Source organism: Parasteatoda tepidariorum, chromosome X1, assembly GCF_043381705.1.
Source record: "Parasteatoda tepidariorum isolate YZ-2023 chromosome X1, CAS_Ptep_4.0, whole genome shotgun sequence".
Lineage (NCBI taxonomy): Eukaryota > Metazoa > Arthropoda > Arachnida > Araneae > Theridiidae > Parasteatoda > Parasteatoda tepidariorum.
Window position 1 is genome coordinate 42673165 of NC_092214.1, and position 22709 is coordinate 42695873.

At 27.4% G+C, this 22709-nt stretch overlaps 1 protein-coding gene across 1 annotated transcript in view; it reads left to right on the plus strand.

Annotated features, from left to right (window-relative positions):
* Positions 1-6218, plus strand: part of LOC107445725 (homeobox protein Nkx-2.2a-like) — a 51241-nt gene extending 45023 nt beyond the window's left edge. The window contains exon 3 of the mRNA XM_016060197.3: positions 2734-6218. Coding sequence (XP_015915683.1) covers positions 2734-3365 — 632 coding nt within the window. The 3' untranslated portion in view covers positions 3366-6218. The remainder of the gene's footprint in view (positions 1-2733) is intronic.
* The last annotated feature ends 16491 nt before the right edge of the window (positions 6219-22709 follow it).

The window sequence follows — 22709 nt, forward strand, 5'->3', positions numbered from 1 at the left end:
GAAACTACTGATTTAGTCAATATATGTAGCTAACGCTTACTTTTATTTATATTATGACCAGTTTGGAGATTTCTTCCCGCAAAAACTGTTTCCTCCAGTTCACTAAAAGAAACGTGAGAAAAACAGAAAAAATGGGGGAAAAAGCTGGACTAAATGAAGGAAATTAAAAATTATCAATACAATTGCTTAGCAATAAAAATTTTGGCGAAGCTAGGTGAGTTTCCACACATTTCAACAAAACAATTCAAGAAATTGTAAATATTAATTTTTCGCTAAAAGAATCATTAAAGATGTTGACTACATTTGTTTTTTTTTTATGTATTTTAATTATTATTTTGCTTTTATGCTTTAATTTTGAAAAATAGTTGAATTGAAACCATGAAATCTCTTTTGTTTAATCAGTCCTTACGGAATTAGATTGTTATTAATAATAATTACAATTAAATGGTAAACAATATTAATTTTGAGATTTTTGTCTAAAAAACATAGGAACAATGCCTAATATCTCCCAGCATAGGACCAAAGTTTGATTTTTCTTGAATTTCAATCTCTCCCATTTTAGTAAAAAAAAAAAAAGTTTTTATCCTTACTTAGACATGACGATTTTAAGAAAGAACCATTGGTGTATACACCATTAGCCAAGATCCGTAGCCCGTGAGAAATCAGTTAATTTTAATTTCTTATTCAGTAAAAAATTAAGAGGAAGAGCAATGAAAATGTAGGCACTTGTTTTGGAAAAACAAAACAAACTAGTTGTTTTTTATTTTTGACAATCAAGTACACACTGAAATACTGCTGTTGTACTAATACTTTGAATAGAAGCCAACATGCTGTACTTTCCCCCCTCCAATTTGTTTTTTTATCTCTCCAACTGAAGAATCTCTCCTAGCTTTATCTTATAAGAATTGATTTAAATTTATTTTAATATAGCAAATATAGCAAATGTAAAAGTTTATAATTTTTTTCTATAAAAAGAAACTATTTTGATATTACATATTTTAGTTTCATACAGATCAAATTACTTTATTATCAAATTACTAAAATATTATGTAAGAGCTGGTTGGAGTCATTATGATGCCAAATTGGGCATTACATATATATTCTAGCTTTTAAAATTTCTTGATTACTTAAACTTATTCTTTTTAATAATTCTTAATCGAATTATATTTAAATTAAATCTATTAGCTAATTTTTATTAAAAGCGAACATAATATATTTTATTCTTTTCTTATCGATCTGCTAACTTTTTATTTCAATGCTAATGTAGATTCATTAATTCACTGGCGCGCATAATCGAAAACAAAAATCTATTTATAACTCTTTATTCTTAAATTTCTTACCACAAATATGTTTCAGTTACATGGTTATAATAATTATCACAGTCTTGTTGGCGATTCGCGATGGCCCAAGTATTTTCAAACTTAATATTGATTATGGGGGGTTGGCTTTATTTTTGGCTATGTTATTTTTTGATAAATCACCAACCATTGATCTATATAGTTTGTTATTCTAAAAATCAATTATAATAATTGATTTTTATTCCATTAATTAGCATTTTCTTAATATTTATTGCATATTTGATTTTTATCGGTACAAAAATTGTATTACATTTAGAATATTTAACTCCAATGTTTGGCAATTTTAAAAAAAATTCAATTTTTTATGCAGCATTATTCTAAAAATAAATATTTGAATAAATCAATTTTAATTATTTGTTCTTAGTATACATTGTTACATAAAATTATTTTTTATGAAATATATTTATGTGTTGTTTTTTTTTACCTTACATTTTTTTAAAATTCTTTTTATATATATTTCCATTAAAAACTTAATTGCGACAAATAGCTTCCAATAACTGAATTATTATCAATGTTATTTAAGTTTTTGTAATTTTATCCACTGAAATTTCGTATCAACAGTTTATTTTCATCATATGACATAATTATTTTGCTCCTAGTATCATCTTTTCTAAATTAAGAGTACTCTTTTATTTCAAAATGCAATTTTTAACGTTTTTAAATGTGCTCCATATGACTCACAATTTAAAAGAATATTGTGAAAAGTTTATATTGTCTTAGAATACTTTGTTCTTGTCACTTTTTGGGGTTGAAAACAGATCGTTTTTCTTCTTTTAAATAAAAACTTAGGATATTTGATTTTTATCTATCATATCCGTGTATACTTTGCTAAAATAGGATGATTTCTTCTTCTTTTTTTTAATTTTCTTATTTCCTTCAAGATGTTGTAGATCTCGAACATATTTTAAAATTATATTTTTCATCAATTAATGCAACAATTAAATTCAGAAAACTTTATAATTTATTACGTTAATTAATAACATTTCAGAAATTGAATGTTAGAAAACGCATTATTGTAGTAAATATGAGGAAAAAAATAAAAAATGAAAATTAACATAAACTAAGACAGTGCATAATCGAAAGCAACTATCAAACAAGACCGGTTATTAGCATGCTTAAGCATGATAACAACAAGTTAACTGTATTAATTGCACAAGTTAATTGCAAGTTAACAACAATACTTATTGTTAGCATGCTTCCGTTATATATAGCGTCTTGAAAAATTTAATCTTCATATTGCTGAGACGTTTGGACAAGAAAGGATGGTTTGGCTTCTTAATAGTTGTAACTTGCAATTATTATCGTGTAATAATTAAGCATTGTTTCGAAATTATAATTTACCCAACTACTAATTTCATTCTTTTTTTACTTTTAGATTTCAATCTTCCAATTGACGTGAGTTCTGGAGGAGAGGTACCAGAAAATTTTTCATCTCCATCTATATCCATTAACACTACTTTGAATCAAGAATATTCTTCATCATCAGAAGAAAGCATTGTTGAAAAAGGAGATGAACCAGCGCCTATGCAAAATGTTTCTGGAAGTGATTCCGATAGCGCGCAGAAAAAACGAAAACGACGAGTATTGTTTTCAAAAAGTCAAACTTTTGAACTGGAACGACGATTCCGACAACAGCGGTATCTGTCAGCACCAGAAAGAGAACATCTGGCCAGCATTATAAGATTGACACCAACTCAAGTAAAGATTTGGTTTCAAAACCATCGCTATAAGCATAAGAGAGCGAGAGCAGATAGGGTGGATATAAACTTCCAATCGCCAAGAAGAGTTGCTGTGCCTGTATTAGTACGAGATGGCAAACCTTGTCAACCATCAATGCCACAAGAAGCACAGTCCATTGGATTACCTCGTAATGATTTGCCTTCCATAACTTCATTAACAGCTGCCACCAATAACTGTGTCACGAACTCATATATTAGTTCCTATAACATGAATAATATGATGCCAAGTTATAATCCGCATTTATTTCATCAGCAGCGTTGGTGGTAGAACAATGATACCACATAAGTCCCTGTAAAAAATGTATTTTGAAAGGAGAGAGAAAGAGTTGAAAAACTAAACATTATAGTGGAGAAAAAAAAATCAAAATATAAAATCCACTCGACGAATTTTTTTAAGAAAAGTATAACAAATATTCCTGAAAATAAGTTTTAACAGTTGTTTTTAATTTCTTTATGCTAATAATATTTTCATGCATAAATAGTTGCTTCTAAGTTTTAGATTAAACTTTTTGTTGTTTTGGGTAGGCTACATTTTGTTTGAGTTTTTTAACAATTGCAAGGACTGCATTCATTATGCTAATTAGTTTGACCATGGTCAAAATTCGTTCTCTTTAAGTTAAGGAATTTAATTTTTTATAAGTATTCAGTTATATGAATAATACAATTTTTTACACTAAGTTAACACTAAGTTTTAATACTTGCAAAACAATTTTACAAAATTCATTATCTAAAATAAAAAGGCATTTTCAAAAACTTTATTATGAGAAACTTTGTAGGTTATATGACAAACATAGGAATTGCATTATTTAATTTGGAAGCAATTATTAAATTAAGCATTTTTTGAGTTAAAATACTTAGAATTATTTACGATTGCGTAACTTACAACTATGTAAGTAATTAAGAGAAACTGATTAAATTACATAAATATTAAAAAGCATGATGTCATATTATCATGTACAAAATATTTTTTTAGGTATTCCTTGAAATTATGTAGTTAACCATGACAAATTATAAGCAATTAGAAAAATCATTTAAAAATCACTGAGTTTTTATTTATTCACATTTCAAAGATAGGCTTCTTTTTTCTATCATACTATTTCAATTTTTAAATCAAGCAAATAATCCAAGTTCAAATATCTCTGATTTATTCACTTAAAATATGCTTGGAGTCATACTGCATTATTTTGACAGTTATGTATCATTGAAGCTTCTTTGAACATAGTATTGAGAAATTGAAAATAAATAGTTATTTCAGACCAAAAAATGTTTTAAAAAAAATATTATAGCATTTTTTAATCCCATTTAAAATATTTTAATGCTTTCAAATTTTTTTTCTTAAAGGTTAAAGTATTTATATGTACACTGCCTTACAACAATTAAGAATTCTTCGCTGTTTTTTAGCGAAGTTACTGGATTTTCTTGAAGCATCTTTTACTCGGGATATGTCCAAAATTTCGTAATCCTTTCGGGTATAATACCCGGGTTCCACGTTCAATTGCTTTAAAACTGGCAACACAAACAGTAAACGTAACAAATTAACAAAAATATTAAACCGAAAATTCAACAAAAATAACGATGATATTAAGCAAAGAAATAAGAGCGCAATCAAATTCAAATGTAAACAACCTAGGATAAAATATTTGCAGCTATTGTACAAATGATTCCTTATCTTTTCTTTAGTTATTCTTTTAAATGATAATAATTTTTATGTTATCATTAAAAGCATTGATCAAATTAGATCAGATATATTGAAAATAGTTAATTGAAATATTTTGATTTAATGCAAACATGTATTGAGCATTCATATTTTTTAATTACCAAAACGTTGCGTCTACTTAATTAAATTCAAACAAATTGATTTTGAGTTTGAAAAAAATCATTAACATAGTTTTAGTTAGTATTGGTTTTAAACTAATATTTTCGATGGAAGCTTATTTTATATATAAATCTAATAAAACTGGAGAAACTTTTAACACGTTTTTCCCCAGGCATGATAGCTAAAGAGTTGATTACTAAAACATGGCTTCTACTTAATTAAATTCGAACAAATTAATTTTCAGTTTGAAAAAAAACTATGAAACTAATTTAATTAAGTATCGATTTTAAATCAATATTTTAGATGGAAACTTGTTTCATTCTTATGAAATCTGATTAAACCGGGAAAAAAATTTCAGCCTATTTTTTCCTAGACATGATAAATTTAACTTTAAGAAATCTTTTTAATAAATATTAAACAGAAATAATAAAAAATGTAGCATACTAATAAAAAAAAAGTCTATTTTTTCTCCGTAATATTTCCAACATTTTATTTCATTTGGTCAGCTGGTCAAGAAAACTGCAACTAAAATAAATGCTATTTTATAACATTAACATAGTTATTGATTCACTGATTCGAAATAACTGTTCAAAATGAAACATATCAGATAAATTTACTGTACATTAACAACTCATGTTTATTTACATCTTGTTTTTAAATAAATTAATTGAAACACAGGCTAGAGGACAGAGTACCAATTAATAGATTTCCTACACAAATAGGTATCTTATATACAGATTATTTTATAACCTGATAATGACTTCAGAAAGACTTAGACAAAGAATTATTCTATCAAAACAAAACTATATTGTTTATTTTTCAGAAGGGAAGTTTTAAGTTTTATTTTATTTTTTGTTCGATTTTTTAGAACTTAGTTCATGAGGTGAGGTTAGAAAAATGAAGCAAGGCCTCTAATGAAATTTGCATCATTCTAGTCTTAAGGCGTACTCAACTAAGACATTAGTGGAGTCCTTTTATATTTACTTATTTTTTCTTTTTTCTTTTGTAGTTTTTATATATTTTAGATATTTTGTGTTTTTGTATTTCATTTAGATAGTTTTTAGCTTAATTCTTTGATGAATTATTTCATAAAATCATATTTGTTCGTTCTTTTTGAAAAAAAAATTATGTTCTTTATGAAAATTGTCAATTGTGATTTTTCATTTTTCATTCCGGTTGAAAAAACAATAAAATTGTTGCAAAATAATTAGTGGCACATGGTGCTAATATAATTTTAAATGTAGTCACTACATTATCTACGATTGAAAAATGTTGGTAGACAATAAATGTTTATTTGTACAAAAATGTGTAGCTTATTTGAGTCATTTGTGTTCTTTGGTGCACTGCTAGAAATTTTGGAGCGAACTTAACCCTAATAAATGTCAAATTTGCTTTAACCATAATAAGTAGAACCATAAATCATACTTCTCGAGCATTCACTATATACTATGAGTAAACTTGAACACAAAAGTGGTGTAATTTAGCACCTTATTAAGTATGCAGCAAATTTGAACCGTATTATGATTCAAAGCATACATATTATGGTCCAATGCTTTCTAAGAATGTAGTGTTTCTATGAAATTTATCAGGAGGATATTATTTTAAAATGAATACAACACAACTTAGCTAAATAAATAATTTTAAATAAAATACAGTAAAAGCTCGAGTACATCATATTACGACATTACACTATTTTCGTTATTATGGCAAGTTTCCACGTCACCGTCAAATAGTTAATATTAAGGATACAAAAGTTGTATGTTTTTAATAAGTTAAAAATTGCTAACCTCTCAATGATACGACAAACACTTTATTTATTGTTATATATTTTTCTGCTTTTTAACTGAGCAATATTATACGTAAATGTATCAATCAGATTTCAATCGGTATTCAATACAGAAAAACGAAAAACAAACATCATTTCAGTGCTATAATTTCAACATCTTACTTCTATTAAGCAATGTGTAGGTAACCACCGGTTACTTCTTTTTCTTTCTAAACCTGAAAAGATCTTGTGTTATTTTAAGAAATCTTGCACGCTCTTCAAAAGAATGCGCCTTCTTTGGACCACATGTCTATCATGCTCCCTTACTTCCTTTCCTGATAACTTACTATTAAAATCAACATTAACTGTGATCGGGGGCATCAGAAATTATTGCATTTCAATTCATTTTCATCTAGCTAAACTTTTTGCAATTTGTTAAGAAATTCGTAAATATTTCGTAATTTTGCGTTTCCTTACATTCATTTTCATTGTGTTTCACTCAATTGATTAAAATTGTAGTAAATTTCTAAATTTAATTCCTTCGCTTAGAATATTCTTCCTACTTCTTCGCAAACCTAAAAGTTTAAAACTCTAAAGATCTAAAACACTAAAAACTCTAAATGTTTGTAAATAACATGAACTGCAAAAATTGAGGATGTGAGGATCTTCTCAATCTGATATAAAAAAAAAAGTCATATACTTAATCGTATTTGATTTATTTATGTAGTTGCTACTTTTAAAAATAAGGGTATTGATTTTAAACCGGAAATCAATGAATTTAAACCGAAATTTCACTTTTTTTTTTCACATTATTACCCACCAAGGGTTAAAAAAAATAAATTAGATAAAATTTTTAATATCAATTTCAGAACATGCTAGAAGCCAATTTTATTTGCTGTGTATCGTAATTTTGTAAAAACAATATTTTTTCCCTTTTTATAGTAATATATAAAAATAAACTTCGGGAAAATATATAAAAAGAAACTTCCAAAAATACTTCTATAAAAACTCTAATTGATAAAACAAAAACTTTAAAATAATGTTCTGCTCTTAGTTCTAGCATGAGTTCGTTTAGTTTGTCCAAATAATATTTAATTTGAATCACATTATAATGGAAGATTTTTCTTAGTTTAACAAATATATCGTTAAAGTGCTAATTAATTTAATATCTAAACAAAATCAAAATATCAATTACTCTTTTTTGTAGTAAAATTTTTCATTAATTATTTTTCCAAATTATTATTTTCCATAATTTGACTTACAAAAATACTTTTATAAAAGCTCAAATTCATAAAGTAAAAACTTTAAGACAATGTTTTTCGCTTTGTTCTTGCATGAATTTGTTTAGTTTATCTAAATAATATTTAATTTTAATCACATTATATTTGAAGATCTTTCTTAGTTTAACAAATATATCATTAAAGCGTTAATTAATTTAATATTTAAACAAAATCAAAATGTCAGTTTATCTTTTTCTTTGTAGTAAAATTTTCCATCTATTATTCTTTACTAAACTAAGAGTGAGATCGTTATTATAAACAGTATTTTCAAAACAATTTAATATTCTCAAATTCAAATTTGTTTAACTATTAAAAGAGCTTCAAATACAGAAGAATTTAAATCATATTCTTTAAAAGATAACATTCTCTAATAAAACTAGACAAATATAAGTTTAATTCTAAAGTTTGATATTAGTTATTAAATAACAAAGAAATAAATCCCTTTTTTTACGCATTAAGATTTCAAATTATTAAAAAATTATTCTAGTATTTCAACTATAATCGCATCTCAACAGATTCAAGATATTATAAAAAAAAAACATTTTAGCTTGCTTCGTAGTTTTGACACCCGATGATTGAGCGATGACACAAGCTGCAAGAACAGGGCAGATAATTTATCATTTTCTTGTTGTTTAATTAAATTTCCTCCAAATTTAAAAAAAAATGACTTGATTAGTGTACTTCCAGCTAAAAAATACTCTAATGGAATTCAATTTATTTTTTTAATTTCATGGAAAGATTTAAAATAATTATTTTTCACTAACAAATAAAAATTATGACAATAGGATTTTCTAGCAAAATAAAAAAAAAAGATCTTTTAATTTAACAGCTATTTTAAAAATCGTATATGACTTATGAATTGAAGAAAAAATCTTCAATAAAAAAAAATGAATTAAATAATCTTTATCTAAATTAAATTATTGATTGTAAACAATGAAATGAATAAGGTAGTGTGATAGGTGAAAACTATTTTGAAAGTTTGCTCAAAAAATCCTTTGATCTATATTTAATTTGTTTTCAGTTGAAATTATGATTCGTTTTACATAACAGGATTCTTATCAAAGCAATTGCTTTGAATTTATGTTAATTAGATAATAATTCAATTCCAAACTGTGGGTAGAAAAATTTGCTTTTTTTATGAATTTGTTTAAGCTTGTATAACTTATTTGTTATGGAGATTATCAGTATATAAATTACTAATAATTTCAATTTTCTTAGAAGTTATATTCAAATAATCTCCATATCCATCTTTTTTTTTAATGATTGCTTTTTTAAGCTTGCATGGTTAATTTTTTATGGAGATTATTAGAATATAACTATTTAGGAATAGCTTTACTATAAACAAAGAATGGGATTGTCAGAAAATAAAGCTAATGAAATGTAAAAAATAAATAAATAATAATGAAAAAAAAGCAAGTAAAAAAAGGCAAATTTTGTATAATTTTGAAATTTCAAAGATTTTGAAATGAGAAACTTGTAGGGTATCTACCACAACAAAATTACAATTACAATTCACTAGTATATAAGACATGTTAACTCGACTCTATGTGGGGGTACCTTTTCAAGATGATACCTTTTCAACATTCCCACAAAACTTAAAATAGATCTTATTAAAAGTTTCTAGAACTTAAATCAGCCAATAATCAAAAATTTTTGTCAATGGTATTTCAAATATAAATTTATGTTAGTTTCTTGCTTTTCAAATAGTAATTCCATATATTTTGTGTTTGTTAAAACAATTAACTTTTAATTCATACCGGGGAAAATTTTAGTGATTTCACCAGCTGAATTTATTTTAAATCTGAATTATGAAACTTTTCTAAAGAATTTACTCAGAGAAAAAAAGTATGGTCAAAACTACTAGAATGAGGTTAAATTTTCTGTGCTTCTAGCTCTATGGGAGCACCAAAAAGCTAGATAATTTCACCGAAGCACTTTGGTTATGATTTTTGACAAAATATGGTTTTATATTGTGTGATAAAATTGGGTAAATGTGGTAAAATTTTGTAATTTTATCATGATACCTTAAAGCCTGACATAAAAACAATTTATCCGGTTACATTTACTTTTTAATTTTGTATTTTTTACTGAGTGGTAATAAGAACTATAAAACTATAATTTTGAAAACCAGAATTTCCAGTAAATCGCTACCATATGAACGGAGTAATTATCAACTGAATGGTTTAAATACCATATATTTCGGTTCTATCAACCAGATTTATGTTTGTTTCTTTTTTTTATTTTTTTTATTAGGAATTACCGAACAGTACGGTAATTTCACCAGAATTCTCTCTCTAAAGTCTAAACTTTTCCTGTCGCTTTTAACCAACGGAATGTGAGAAAAAATAAGTATGTTGTCTTTACCTATTTATGGATAGAAAAAGTAGAATGCCCTAAAAACAAAACGTGAAACCGTTATATAAATCGTCAATGAATAAGGCTAATATGAAACACTTATCAGGTTTACGCAAAATAAGCACACTAATATTTTTAAATGATTTTGTGCTCTTGAAATTTTAGAAGCCTGTTTAAAATGTTCCACAAAATTATTATTTTAAGAGAAAAGAAAGACTGTCCCTTGAAATTAGGAGTGCCTGATATCATTTAAAAGATTGACACTTGTAAAAAATATTTATAACCTAAAAAAACAATATTTATGATGCAACTATGCGGAATTAACTTTCAAAATATCGCTTGTAACGTTTAAAATTTCTTTATTAAACTCAACATTTAACAATTCTTGCAAGAAAAGATTACAGCTCAAAAGTAACGCGTATAGCACCATTTTAAAAACTGAATTTTTTTTATTAAATATTTATGTCCTAAAAATATTAAAATTTTACAGTGCAAATTAGTTTTTAAAGTGTTGCATGTAACTTTTAAAATTTAGTCACGTTTATTTCCATAAAAATGACATTTTACTGCTTTTTGTAGAAAAAGTTACCTATACAGTGCAAAGTGTAGAGCAACCATTTCAAAATTTGAATTTCAAGAAAAATATGTACATGTCCTAAGCATATGGATTCCTTGTTGCAACTGCTTGGATCTAATTTTACTGCCCAAAGCATCGGTTTCCTTTTATCCTCAATGTTTATATTAAGGGGATTTTTTGGTCAAGAAATTTAAAAAAATCTACAATTTTTTTATAGTATATTTAGATACTTTATACAATGGGGTGTATGTGGGTGAAACCGTTTTGCCCAGAAACTATTTCATAAAGTAGACTAACGCGATCAATGGACCTGCAGCTTTTCAAATGGCCACCATTTTGTAAAAAAAAATTTTTTCAGATTTTTTTTTTAATTCTAAGCATAGCTACACTCTTTCATTATCTTAATTTTTGGTCTCGTCCATTTCAGACTATACAGTATAGAAATCGAGTTACGCACGTCCATCAGTGTAGTGCTATCTTCGCCATCATTTTTATATTATTTCGGGCAAAAAATATTTTTAAAATGTAGTAGTAAGTAATATAGAAATCGAGTTTCGCCCACTCATCAGTGCACTGCTATCTTCGCCATCACTTTTATATCATTTCGGGATAAGGATTTTTAAAATGTAGTGGAAAGTAGTAATTTTAAAATGTCGAAATAAAGCCATGAAATCATTATAAAACTTCTCCTATCATTGTGCTTGGAAGAAAGTTTAAAAAAGAAGCTTAAATCGGACCTCTAGACCCGAAAACCACCTTAAACTGTTATCATTGTATCATTATTACATGTAAGTAGTTTGATATTATAGCCTTGTTCTTGAGAGTTTGTCCCTCTGAATTTATTCAGAACTTAAGTATTTCTCAATATTAACATTAGTCTTAACATTAATCTTGTTACCATGTTCATAACTTTCATGCATTCAAAATATATCATATTTTTAATCTTTTTTTTAATCCTATTCTTATATCATCATTGTATTCTGTCTGATATTATATTCTGGTGGATATTTTCAACAAGTAATGCAAAAAAAAAAATTGGCATCGAGAAATATATAATTAAATATTTATTAATAAAAATCCATCTTTGCATTTAATCAATTCAATCCATCAATATATTTATATTAATTAAAAAATACAAGTAGGTGTACCTCAACGAAAATTATTCAATAAATTTTTCAGTCAAGGTATAGTTTTTAGTGTCAAACTTTTTCATCCCTTTAATACAGTTTTACTAATATTGCTTCATAAATAAACGTGTTTCCCGAAAGTCATAAAATGTCGAAGCAGTCACTATTCATATTCTCCTCCTCTCCGTCATTGACGTCATTAAGTAAATGACTCTAATCGAGAGACACCTTTCAAAACAAAATATAATTAACTTCAATTAAGGGCTTTTACAATTAATTTACTCTTCTAATCATTAAAAGTATCACAATCCCCTGAAACAACTACTATTTTTTATGCTTTTCTATTCCTTAATAACAGGCTCCGTTAAATTTAGAGCATTTTCAATTATTGTTTTGTCACTTAGAATGGCTTAATGATATAAAAATTGGGTTATTAAAGAATTTTTTTGTTGGGGAGAACAACAAAGCGCTGAAAACTATTGAAAGTTTTCGTTAGGGTACTTCATACTTGATGGAGTGGCTAAAATTATAATTGATGAATAAAAATGGCAAAAAAAGGAACTCATTTTCATAAACAGGTTTTTTAAAAAATCGCTGAAAATGATAACGAAAGTCAATCGTGATTCAATAGCAGTTTTTTCAAGTAATCAGCTGAAGTATTGCATTTTATTTCAGAATCGATTTGGCTAGTTGGCTCAATATCATTTTAATGGGCTGCAATGAAACATATCAATCGCTAACTTTTTTGAAATAAAGCAGAGGCAAAATTCTATCAATGGCAAATATGCGCAGTCTATGAACCAGGTTCGAATCCCAGCAGTGGCTGGTTGATACGAATTCTGTTCCGGGCTCGCCCCGACCCCAGTGCTGACATAAAATATTCTCAGTGGTAAATGGATCATGAGCTGAATCTACTTGCCGTCGAGTTAACCATGGGATGTTTTCGTGATTTTACTCTCCATGTAAGGCAAATGAGAGTTAGTTCCATCAAAAAGTCCTCTGTGAAGGCTAGTTTGTCCCAATGCTTTGATCCAGGAATTCCTTATCTTCTGAGTTGGGCTCAAAATAACAAGGCTACGTAGTGGAACACTGATGGTCGTAAACAAGGAATTGCGTCGGCTGTTCAAGTCGGTTATAAAATATAAAATGAAAGCTTAAAAATAAAGTAGAGGGACATAAAATAAAGTTTGAAAGTATGATTAGGATATATATTAAGTTAGGTGAAAAAAATAATGGCCGATTTTAAATCAAAATGTTTTTAATATTCTATTTTAAGCAGTGGCCAGTTGTGTTAAGTCTGTAACAACAATATTTAATCTTAATTTACATAATTAGTTATTAGTTTTTCCCTGTTTTTCTATTGCCTAACTAAATATATGTACAGTTATTTTAGTAGTTTGAGTAAAACTGTTTTTAAATAAAGAAGGAAAGAAAGTTTGTTAAATGGAACACGTGTAATTTTTTTCTGATTCGAAGAAAGTTTCAAATATATTTTTCAAAAAACTGTAGTCGACAATCTTAGAACGTCTCTCTTTTGGCAGCAGACAGCAAATGCGTGAAAGCCAAGAATCTAACAGTTTGCACTCGTACCATGTAATGTGTAACTCTGATAATTATATTGAAAACTAGTCTGTGTGTGAATTATTTCATCAAAAAGCATTCATGATTTCTTTCAATTAATAATAATAATGTATAGCATATATGTATATGTATTGCATAAAGTATAGCATATAGCATGGATGACGATCAAATTAGAAAATGGTAAGAATATTGTCACTGTTTCTGCCATTTCATTCAAAGTATAGTAATTTCTTGGAAGTCATTTTTATATAAAGAAAGACAGTAAGTACCATATTTTTATTTATTTTATTTTATTTCATTCTTTTTTTTAAATAATTTTGTGATATGGTAGTATATTATATTTCTGACATGATAGTACTATATTATATTATTTTCAGTATTGTATTTTATCGCCTTGAAACTTGATAGGTAGGTAAATACTTTTTTTACATCGCACTAGAGCTGCACACTGGCTATTGTACACTGGACATCCCTGAGGATGATCCGAAGACATGCCATCACAATGTTGATCCTTTGCAGAGGGGATAGCTCCCCTGTTTTGGTAGCCCGGTGACCTGCTCATGAAATCCATCACTCAACAGTAGAACAGTTCAACGAGGACCGAAGCCGCGCACCCTTGGCTCTTACACAAACTTAGCAACGTAGTTACCCACTTGCTTACTGACCGCAGACAGTGATGGTTGACTTAGGTATTCTACTGGGAACCGGCGATCTTTCGATCAGTCCAATGCGGGACTCTTGAAACTTGGAAAAACACTTAATGTTTTGAGAATACGGTAAAGATTTTTTTGTCTATGAATATTCTAGCACCCATTTTAGAGACTGTTCATCTATCATTCGCTCAAAAGTGGACATAATACTGAGGGAAAAACTATTCATGACTAATTCTCTCTCAACAATATATTTAATTCGAAATTTAGAGATTAAAAAAGTGAATTCTGTTAAACTAAAAGTAAACTACGTAGTTTCAAAGGCTGAAATTCTTTTTAAACTATCAAAATGGTAACATATTATGGGAGCATTACTCAGAATTAGACAGTAGGGAAGTAATCCTGAAATAATTCGTTTGCATTTTGATATTTTGAAAAGATATTTTTCAGCATTTGAAATTTCATGGTTTACTATGGGTACATTTAATCTCCCTTTACTCTTAACCTAATTTTATCATACCAATGGTGGTAACATACCAATTTTATTATGCCAATACCGTCAAGTTATTTTTCGATATAAATGAAGAAGAAAAATTTTTTTTTTAATTTTTAAGAATATATTTTTTTTTTTTAGTTTATTAAGTGATAATGTAGCTTGGCTAATTTTCATATCTGATTTGAAAAAAGCTTTTCACTATGGCCAGAAAAAAGGGTTAATTTTGTTTAATTATTTATGAATTACTTAATTATTTATCAAATTATCTAGTAAATAATCTTTCAAAAATATTTTATTTCTTCAAATCTTCATAATTTTAGAAACTGATATTTTTCTGATATTGTGCAATGCGTCTTGGAAAACTATTGATTTTTTGACGTAAAGTAAATCAAAACTCTTTCAGGCGAAGATTTTTTTTAATAATTTACCTGTTAATTTCATGACTATTATAATAAACAGCGTTCAAAAATTATGATTTTCACATTATTGAATTAAGTACTTATTAATTTGGAAACTAAATTATACAGGTTTAATTTTTAACATATTAAAGGTTGAATTAACAAATTTATAAGCATTATCACAATAAAAAAATTTTTATTAGTTTAATCAAGTTTATTATACACTGCAAAAAATTCCGGAACAAATTGCGGCAAAAAGTACCAGCATCATGAGTGCCGGTACTTTTAAATATAATTGTTAATTACTCATTGCTAAATATATATTGCTGTTAAAATTACGGTCTAATACAACACGGTAAAATGGATTTTACGGATGATTACGGTATTTTTTTAAAGTGTATGAGCATGATGATAAAAAATTTATGTGTGATTTGAAATTTATATTAAAGAAAAATATTGTTTTTTGAGCCAAAGTATCCTTATGCATATAGGATTGAAACGGGAAGCACCTTTTGTTTTCTAGCTCTTAGACCGACCCAATTTCTTTTTTTCTTTTGGGTTGCTTCCCCGCAATACTTCTGAAACTGGTGCACGGAGGAAAAAGATTCCATCGTAACTCGTGCATTTCTCATCAAGTTCGGCAAAATAAAGAAATAGACTTTGTAGCTTTCATAACAAGGAACATTGTTTATAATTAATTTATTGATATAACTTGCAAGTAATTATAAATAAATAAACAATTTTTTCTTTTTAAATTTGAGGTCAATCTAACTTTTTATTTTTCTAACGAAACCGTTTCACTAAATAAATAAGAAAACTACGCTTTTCCTTTTTTAGTAAACTTAATACTTTTTCGAGACCCATCTTAAATGCGTGATATTAAATTTAATTTATATTTTTATGATTTAATTAATCTATTTATCATTTAATCAATACCATGTATTTTCCCTATAATTTAGTGTATAATAAAGCGAATCCATTTGCCCTTTAATGCAGATGGGACACCGGTGTTCCCTTTATATATTTTTATTTATATATCTTTATATATAACAAGCAAAAATACACTTTGGTATTTTTTTAATTTTAAAAAACTGTCTAACAGTTATTGAAAAATCTGTTAGATTATCGGAATTATATTTGTACTAAAATATAAAATCCAAAAAAGTAGTTTGAAATTTTTTTTCAAACATATTCAAAAATTTATCTATAATTGATTTTGTAAATTAAAGAAATTTCTATGACTAATAACTCCTTCTTTTAGAACTCGATAACTGTAAATAAAGGCAAATTTGAGAAATTATTGTTTGGAAGTGAGCCGTATTTGAAAGATTTTACTTTTAACGCAGAAAAAGACAACGGTTTTTTCATTCTGCATTTCATAACCTTAAATTTTCAAAATGCTAAATATAATATTGTTCACTTATTTTGTCCTAAATTAATACAAAATAATATTAAAAAGTTGGAAAAATATGTTTAATAAAAATTCTGCGTGAAAGAAAAAAAATGGAGAAAAAAAATTGGAAACTTTGGAAAAAATTGGAAAATTGGAATGGGAAAAAATTAATAATTAAGAAAACTTCATACTAAAGAAACATGTTTTAAATGAAAATTTAAATTGCAATACACAATCCCAAATTTGATACAACTTATACGCTAAATAAATATGAAAATTTAATTAAACGAAAGTAGAAGCTTCAACGAAATAAAATATTGGAGAATCTCTACTATTCTCTGATTCAAACAATAAAAAGGAAATCACGTGACAAGCCGCCTTTATTTAACGTGTCTCGTTTTCTGATAATTAAGTGGATATATTTTACTTATCGATTCGAATTTAATTTTTGAGGCCTATCAAAAGTGTGCGATATTAGATTTAATCAGTATTTTTTATAGCATAATTAATCTATTTATCATTTAAGTAAATCCAAGTATTTTCCCTATTATTAACTTTATTTTGTGTATAATAAATGCATACCTCAAAAAATATGACACAAAAGTGGAAACTTCAAAGTAATGAAAAAAATTAATTATTAAGGAAACTTCATAATAAAGAGACAGATTGTAAATGAAAATTTACATTGAAATCCTCCAGCCAAAATGTGTCGAAACTTATACGTTAAATAAATATGAAAATTTAAATACAAAAAGTGGAAGCTTCAACGAAATAAAATATTGGGGAATCGCTAATGTTCTCCAATTCAAACAATAAAAATCAAATCACGTGACAAGTCGCATTTCTTTATTAAACGTGTCTCGCTTTCTCGTAATTAAGTGGATATATTTTACCTGTCAATTCGAATTCAATTTTTGATAACAATCCTGTGTTAGGAAGAGGTGTTTCTTCAAGATAAGGGCATGTGCGAAACTTCAAAAGCCATATCTTGCGACCATAAAACTTAGAGTGTTTCTGGTAAGAGTTAATTGCGGAGAGTGATCTTTGTGAATAGTCTCGGGGCTACCACCCTGGGGCGGCGGCTTCAGGAAATGATTTCATTAGTAGTGGAATCAATTAGACTTCGCGATAGGAGCAAGCGAGGCTGCCTGATTGTCGGTGTGGGCCGCCATTGGCTGGGAAGAAAAATCGTTGAACAGCCATTTCCGCGCCCGAATCACTCGGGGAGCGTTGAAGCGTTAATCAAAGTATCTTCCCTTATCATGTTCTGTCTTTTAAAACAGATTAGAGTTTATTACGTCGCTTCCCCACATTTTAACAATTAATCTTGGTAAACAGTGATAGAACTGGGAAACGTATTGTTTAAGGCAGAGGGTACGCTTCTTCCGGAAATTTTTTTCTGCCCTTCTGTCTCAGGTCGTTAAGTAGTACCATTTCCTACTACAAAAGGGGAAGGAGACTTCTTAAAACCGCCTTTTTTTTTTTAAAGAGTCCGTTTTGGAAAGTGATAAAGAGGCGCATCAAAGTTACTCTCCCTCTTCAGGGTTGGAAGGCTTTTCTTCAACTCTATTTTGCATTTCATTTTTCTCTGACTAATATTTGTGAAAATCGATAAAAGTACGTAATTAATTATTTTAAAAGTATTAAAATTTAAATTTAGTAATTAATGCGGGTGTAAATGTAGGCTCTGTTTAAAAAATGTTAATAAAGTATTCTCTACATTGTTACAGATTTAGAAGCATGCTGAACAATGATATCGTTTAATTTCCTGCAACCTTAATAGAGTGTAAGATTGTAACAACAGTATTTACTACCGCAAAAGAAGGAGACTTCTTAAAACGATTTTTTTTTCTTCCTTTTTTTTTCTTCTTTTGTCTTTTCGCTTTTAAAAGTAATTAAGAAACATATCAAAACATACTCTCTCCTTAGAGTTTGAAGACATTTTTTCGGCTTGTTGAACCGTAATATCGTTGAAATTTGCTTTTACTTTAATGTGGCGCTACGGAGGAAGAAAATATGGCCAAAACTACCAGATTATGGTAAAGTTTATCGTATTTTAGGCTCTACGGGAACCCCAAAAAGCTCGGTAATGTTTACCGAGTTTATTACGTCGCATTCTGACAATTAATCTTGGTAAACAGTCATAGAACTGGGAAATGTATTGTCTAAGGCAAAGGGTACGCTTCTTCCGAAATTCTTATTTCTGCCCTTCTGTCTCAGGTCGTTAAGTAGTACCATTTCCTACTACAAAAAGGAAAGGAAACTTCTTAAGGCTGTTTTTTTATTTTTTATTTTTTTAAAGAGTCCGTTTTAGAAAGTGGTAAAGAGACGCATCAAAGTTATTCTTCCTTCACAGGGTTCGAAGGCGTTACTTCGACTCTATTTTGCATTGAATTTTTCTCTGACTAATATTTGTGAAAATCGATAAAAGTACGTAATTAATTGTTTTAAAATTATTTTAAAATTATTAAAATTCAAATTTAATATGGAAATTAATGCGGGTGGAAATATAGGTTCTGTTTAAAAAGTGTTAATAAAGTATTTTCTACATTGTTACAGATTTAGAAGCATATTGAACAATAATATCGTTCAATTTCCTGCAACCTTAATAGAGTGCCAGATTGTAACAACAGCATTTACTACTACAAAAGAAGGAGACTTCTGAAAACCATTGTTTTTCTTCTTCTTTTAAGTGTCCGTTTTTAAAAGTAATTAAGAAACATATCAAGGCTCACTCTCTCCTTAGAGTTTGAAGACATTTTTTCGGCTTGTTGAACCGTAATAGCGTTCAAATTTGCTTTTACTTTAATGTGGCGCTAATTAGATCTACACGGAGAAAAAAAGTATGATCAAAACTACCAGATTATGGTAAAGTTTATCGTATTTTTGGCTCTACGGGAACGCCAAAAAGCTCGGTAATGTTTACCGAGTCTATTACGTCACATTCTAACAATTAATCTTGGTAAACAGTGATAGAACTGGGAAATGTATTGTCTAAGGCAAAGGGTACGCTTCTTCCGAAATTTTTTTTTTCTGCCCTTCTGTCTCAGGTCGTTAAGTAGTACCATTTCCTACTACAAAAGGGAAAGAAAACTTCTTAAGACTGTTTTTTTCTTTTTTTTTTCTTTTTTTTCTTCCTTTTTTTAATGAGTCCGTTTTAGAAAGTGGTAAAGAGACGCATCAAAGTTACTCTTCCTTTACAGGGTTCGAAGGCGTTTCTTCGACGATATTTTGCATTTATTTTTTTATGACTAATATTTGTGAAAGTCGATAAAAGTATGTAATTAATTATTTCAAAATTATTAAAACTTAAATTTATTACCAGATTTAATGCGGTTAGAAGCGTAGGTTCTGTTTAAAAAGTGTTAATAAAATATTGTTGTTTTATTAACACTTTTTAAACAGAGATTTAGATCTTGGAGATTTAGAGACAACTGTTGGAGATTTAGAGACATGTTAAACCGTAATATCATTCAAATTTGAAGAAACCTTAATATAGAGCCAGGTCATTAAGTGGTGTCATTTCCTACAGCATAAAGGGAAAGGGACTTCTTAAAACAGTTTTATTTTTTTTATTTTTCGTTTTAAAGAGTGCGTTTGTGAAAGTCATTAAGAAACACATCAAAGCTACACACACTCTCTGTTTCTCTCACTTTCTCTCTAGGTTTCAAAGACTTTTCTTAAGCTTTTTGAGCCAGAATATCTTTTAAATTTGCATTTACCTTAATAGGAATCTAATTAGTACTATAATATCGACTTCTGAAACTTTATCATCCGACATTATGGTTCAATTTGGGTGGGAAAAGGATTCAGTATAACAAGTTATTAAAATTGCATAAATTTGCCCGTTTTATGGTGCCAGGTTTTGATATTATGGTTCAATATTGAACCTATTTTGATAAGAATTCATCTATCGTGAAAATTTGTTGAAATTTAACCTTTTCTTATTCTGAAGTTTATTGACTTTAAATTTCTTAATTTTTTTTAGTTCTACTCAAAATATGTTATTTTACCTGTTTATAAGAGCAACAATGCCATTAGCATAAATTATTAGTAATAGCAATTATAAAAATTTAGAGCTTAGGGAAAAAAACTTGGCCCAGGAGCATTTACATTTTTGGGTTAAGAATATATTATTGTCTGCAGTAAGTTAGTAACATGAATTTAATTTATTGATTAACAATCCCATAATATTAACTAAATCTTTCAATATTGTGACTTTAATGGAAAAAGATACTTCATAAAAGATTTACTGATGTTTTAATTGCCTAAATCTACTAAGCTTCACAAGTATCCTAAAAAAACTATTCTTATAATAAGCTTTTCATATTCAGAAATTATACAACTTTTTAAATATTTTATAAGTACTTATAGTTGAAAATCGATGTTGTTGTTACTAGTATGTATTTTCATTGTAATAATTTAAATAGGGAAAAAATTCATAATTTGGGAATTGAACAATCTGAAAACAGTGACAGCCTTAATCAAATTAAGAATTTTTTTTTCTGTTATCTAAGTAAAAGTTTGAATTCGTAAAAGGTATTGAAATTAAATGTTATTTTTAAAAAAAACTGGATTCTAATTAAAATGTAACTTTTTCAACCATGCTTTAAAAAATATGTATTGATCTATTTTTTTCCTATTAATTTATTTACTATTTTTATACATTTATTTATTTCCTATTTATATATATTTATTTATTTCCTATTTATATATATTTATTTATTTCCTTTTTATATATTTATATATATATTTATACTTATATATATTTATATATTTATTTCCTATTTATATATTTTTGAAGATACCGAAGTTTTAATTCAGGTAATATCAGTTCACCACTTCTGCAACAGATAATGATTGTAATATACTACAAGTTATTACCAATTTATTTAAATCATATGTTATTTGGAGAATGGAATTAAAATGGGATAAACTAGTAAAAAATTTTAAATCAAATCGCTCTTTTAAATTTTCTACTTTGTAAAAATAATATCACCCCCATTAAATTTGTGATTTTAATTTCTCAACAATTCCTCTTCAATTCATTTATTAATATATANTGTGTGTGTGTGTGTGTGTGTGTGTATGTATGTTTTGTATATATGCATTATAACGTTAGATTTGCCTTTAGCATTGTTTTATTTATTTTCAGGAGTGATAAAAATATGATAACATTATTATTTAAATTTCAGGAAATATAAAAATGATATTAGTGCAAAATTTGCTTTTACCGACATTTTAAAAGATTATGAGTTCTGCAGATTCGAGAAAAATGAAAGATTCAAAATCTTTGCGTCAAAAAGTCATTACGAATTTCATAAAATTCTTTATTTTTTTGATCATTTTAATGACAGAAAGGCAAGAAGATCCAGAAATTTTGCCAAACTTGTCATTTGTGTAAAATATTTTTAATACTTTTGACTAGATACGAGTAAGATGATAATATATCAGAAAGTGATTCAAAATTGTTTACAATAAAAGTACACAAAACAAAAACTGTAAATGTTTTACAATAAAATTTTTCTACTAAAATTATTTGACTGGTTAAAATTATCTGATTGATTTCCTTTACATATATTTTTTAGCATACAAAGATATTTCTTAACATAATTTTTTCAATTTCCTATTTTATCGATAAATAATTTTTCAATTAATTTAATATTTAATGCAACGCATATTTCTTTGACTTTAGCATAAATGTTTCTTTAAAAATAAATAAATAAATAAATTCCAAGGAATAAATTCCACGTTAACTGCAATCGAGTGAATAATATGGAAAAGGAAGATTCCTGTGGATATGAAAAATAAGACTGTTTTCTTAACCTGCAACACACCTGGGAGCCCGCTTAACTCTCAAGAGATTATGGCCCGGGTTCAACGACTTCATGACCACACTAATTGTACCGCAACAAAGAATGTGCCATCATCCTCACTAATGATGTAATATAAAAATGTTTCTTTTGATTTTGTGACATCTTACAATGGCATATTTCTCTTATCGTGTTTACTTAAGTAAATCGAAATTATGAAAATAGACCAAATGTTCGATTGCGAAACATTCTTACTTTTGAAATACAATATTTATTTTCATTTTAACCACATAATATTTAATAATAGAAAAAAAAAAGAATTTTTCTTGTTTTTGTGCTAGCTATAGCAGAAAGGAAAAAA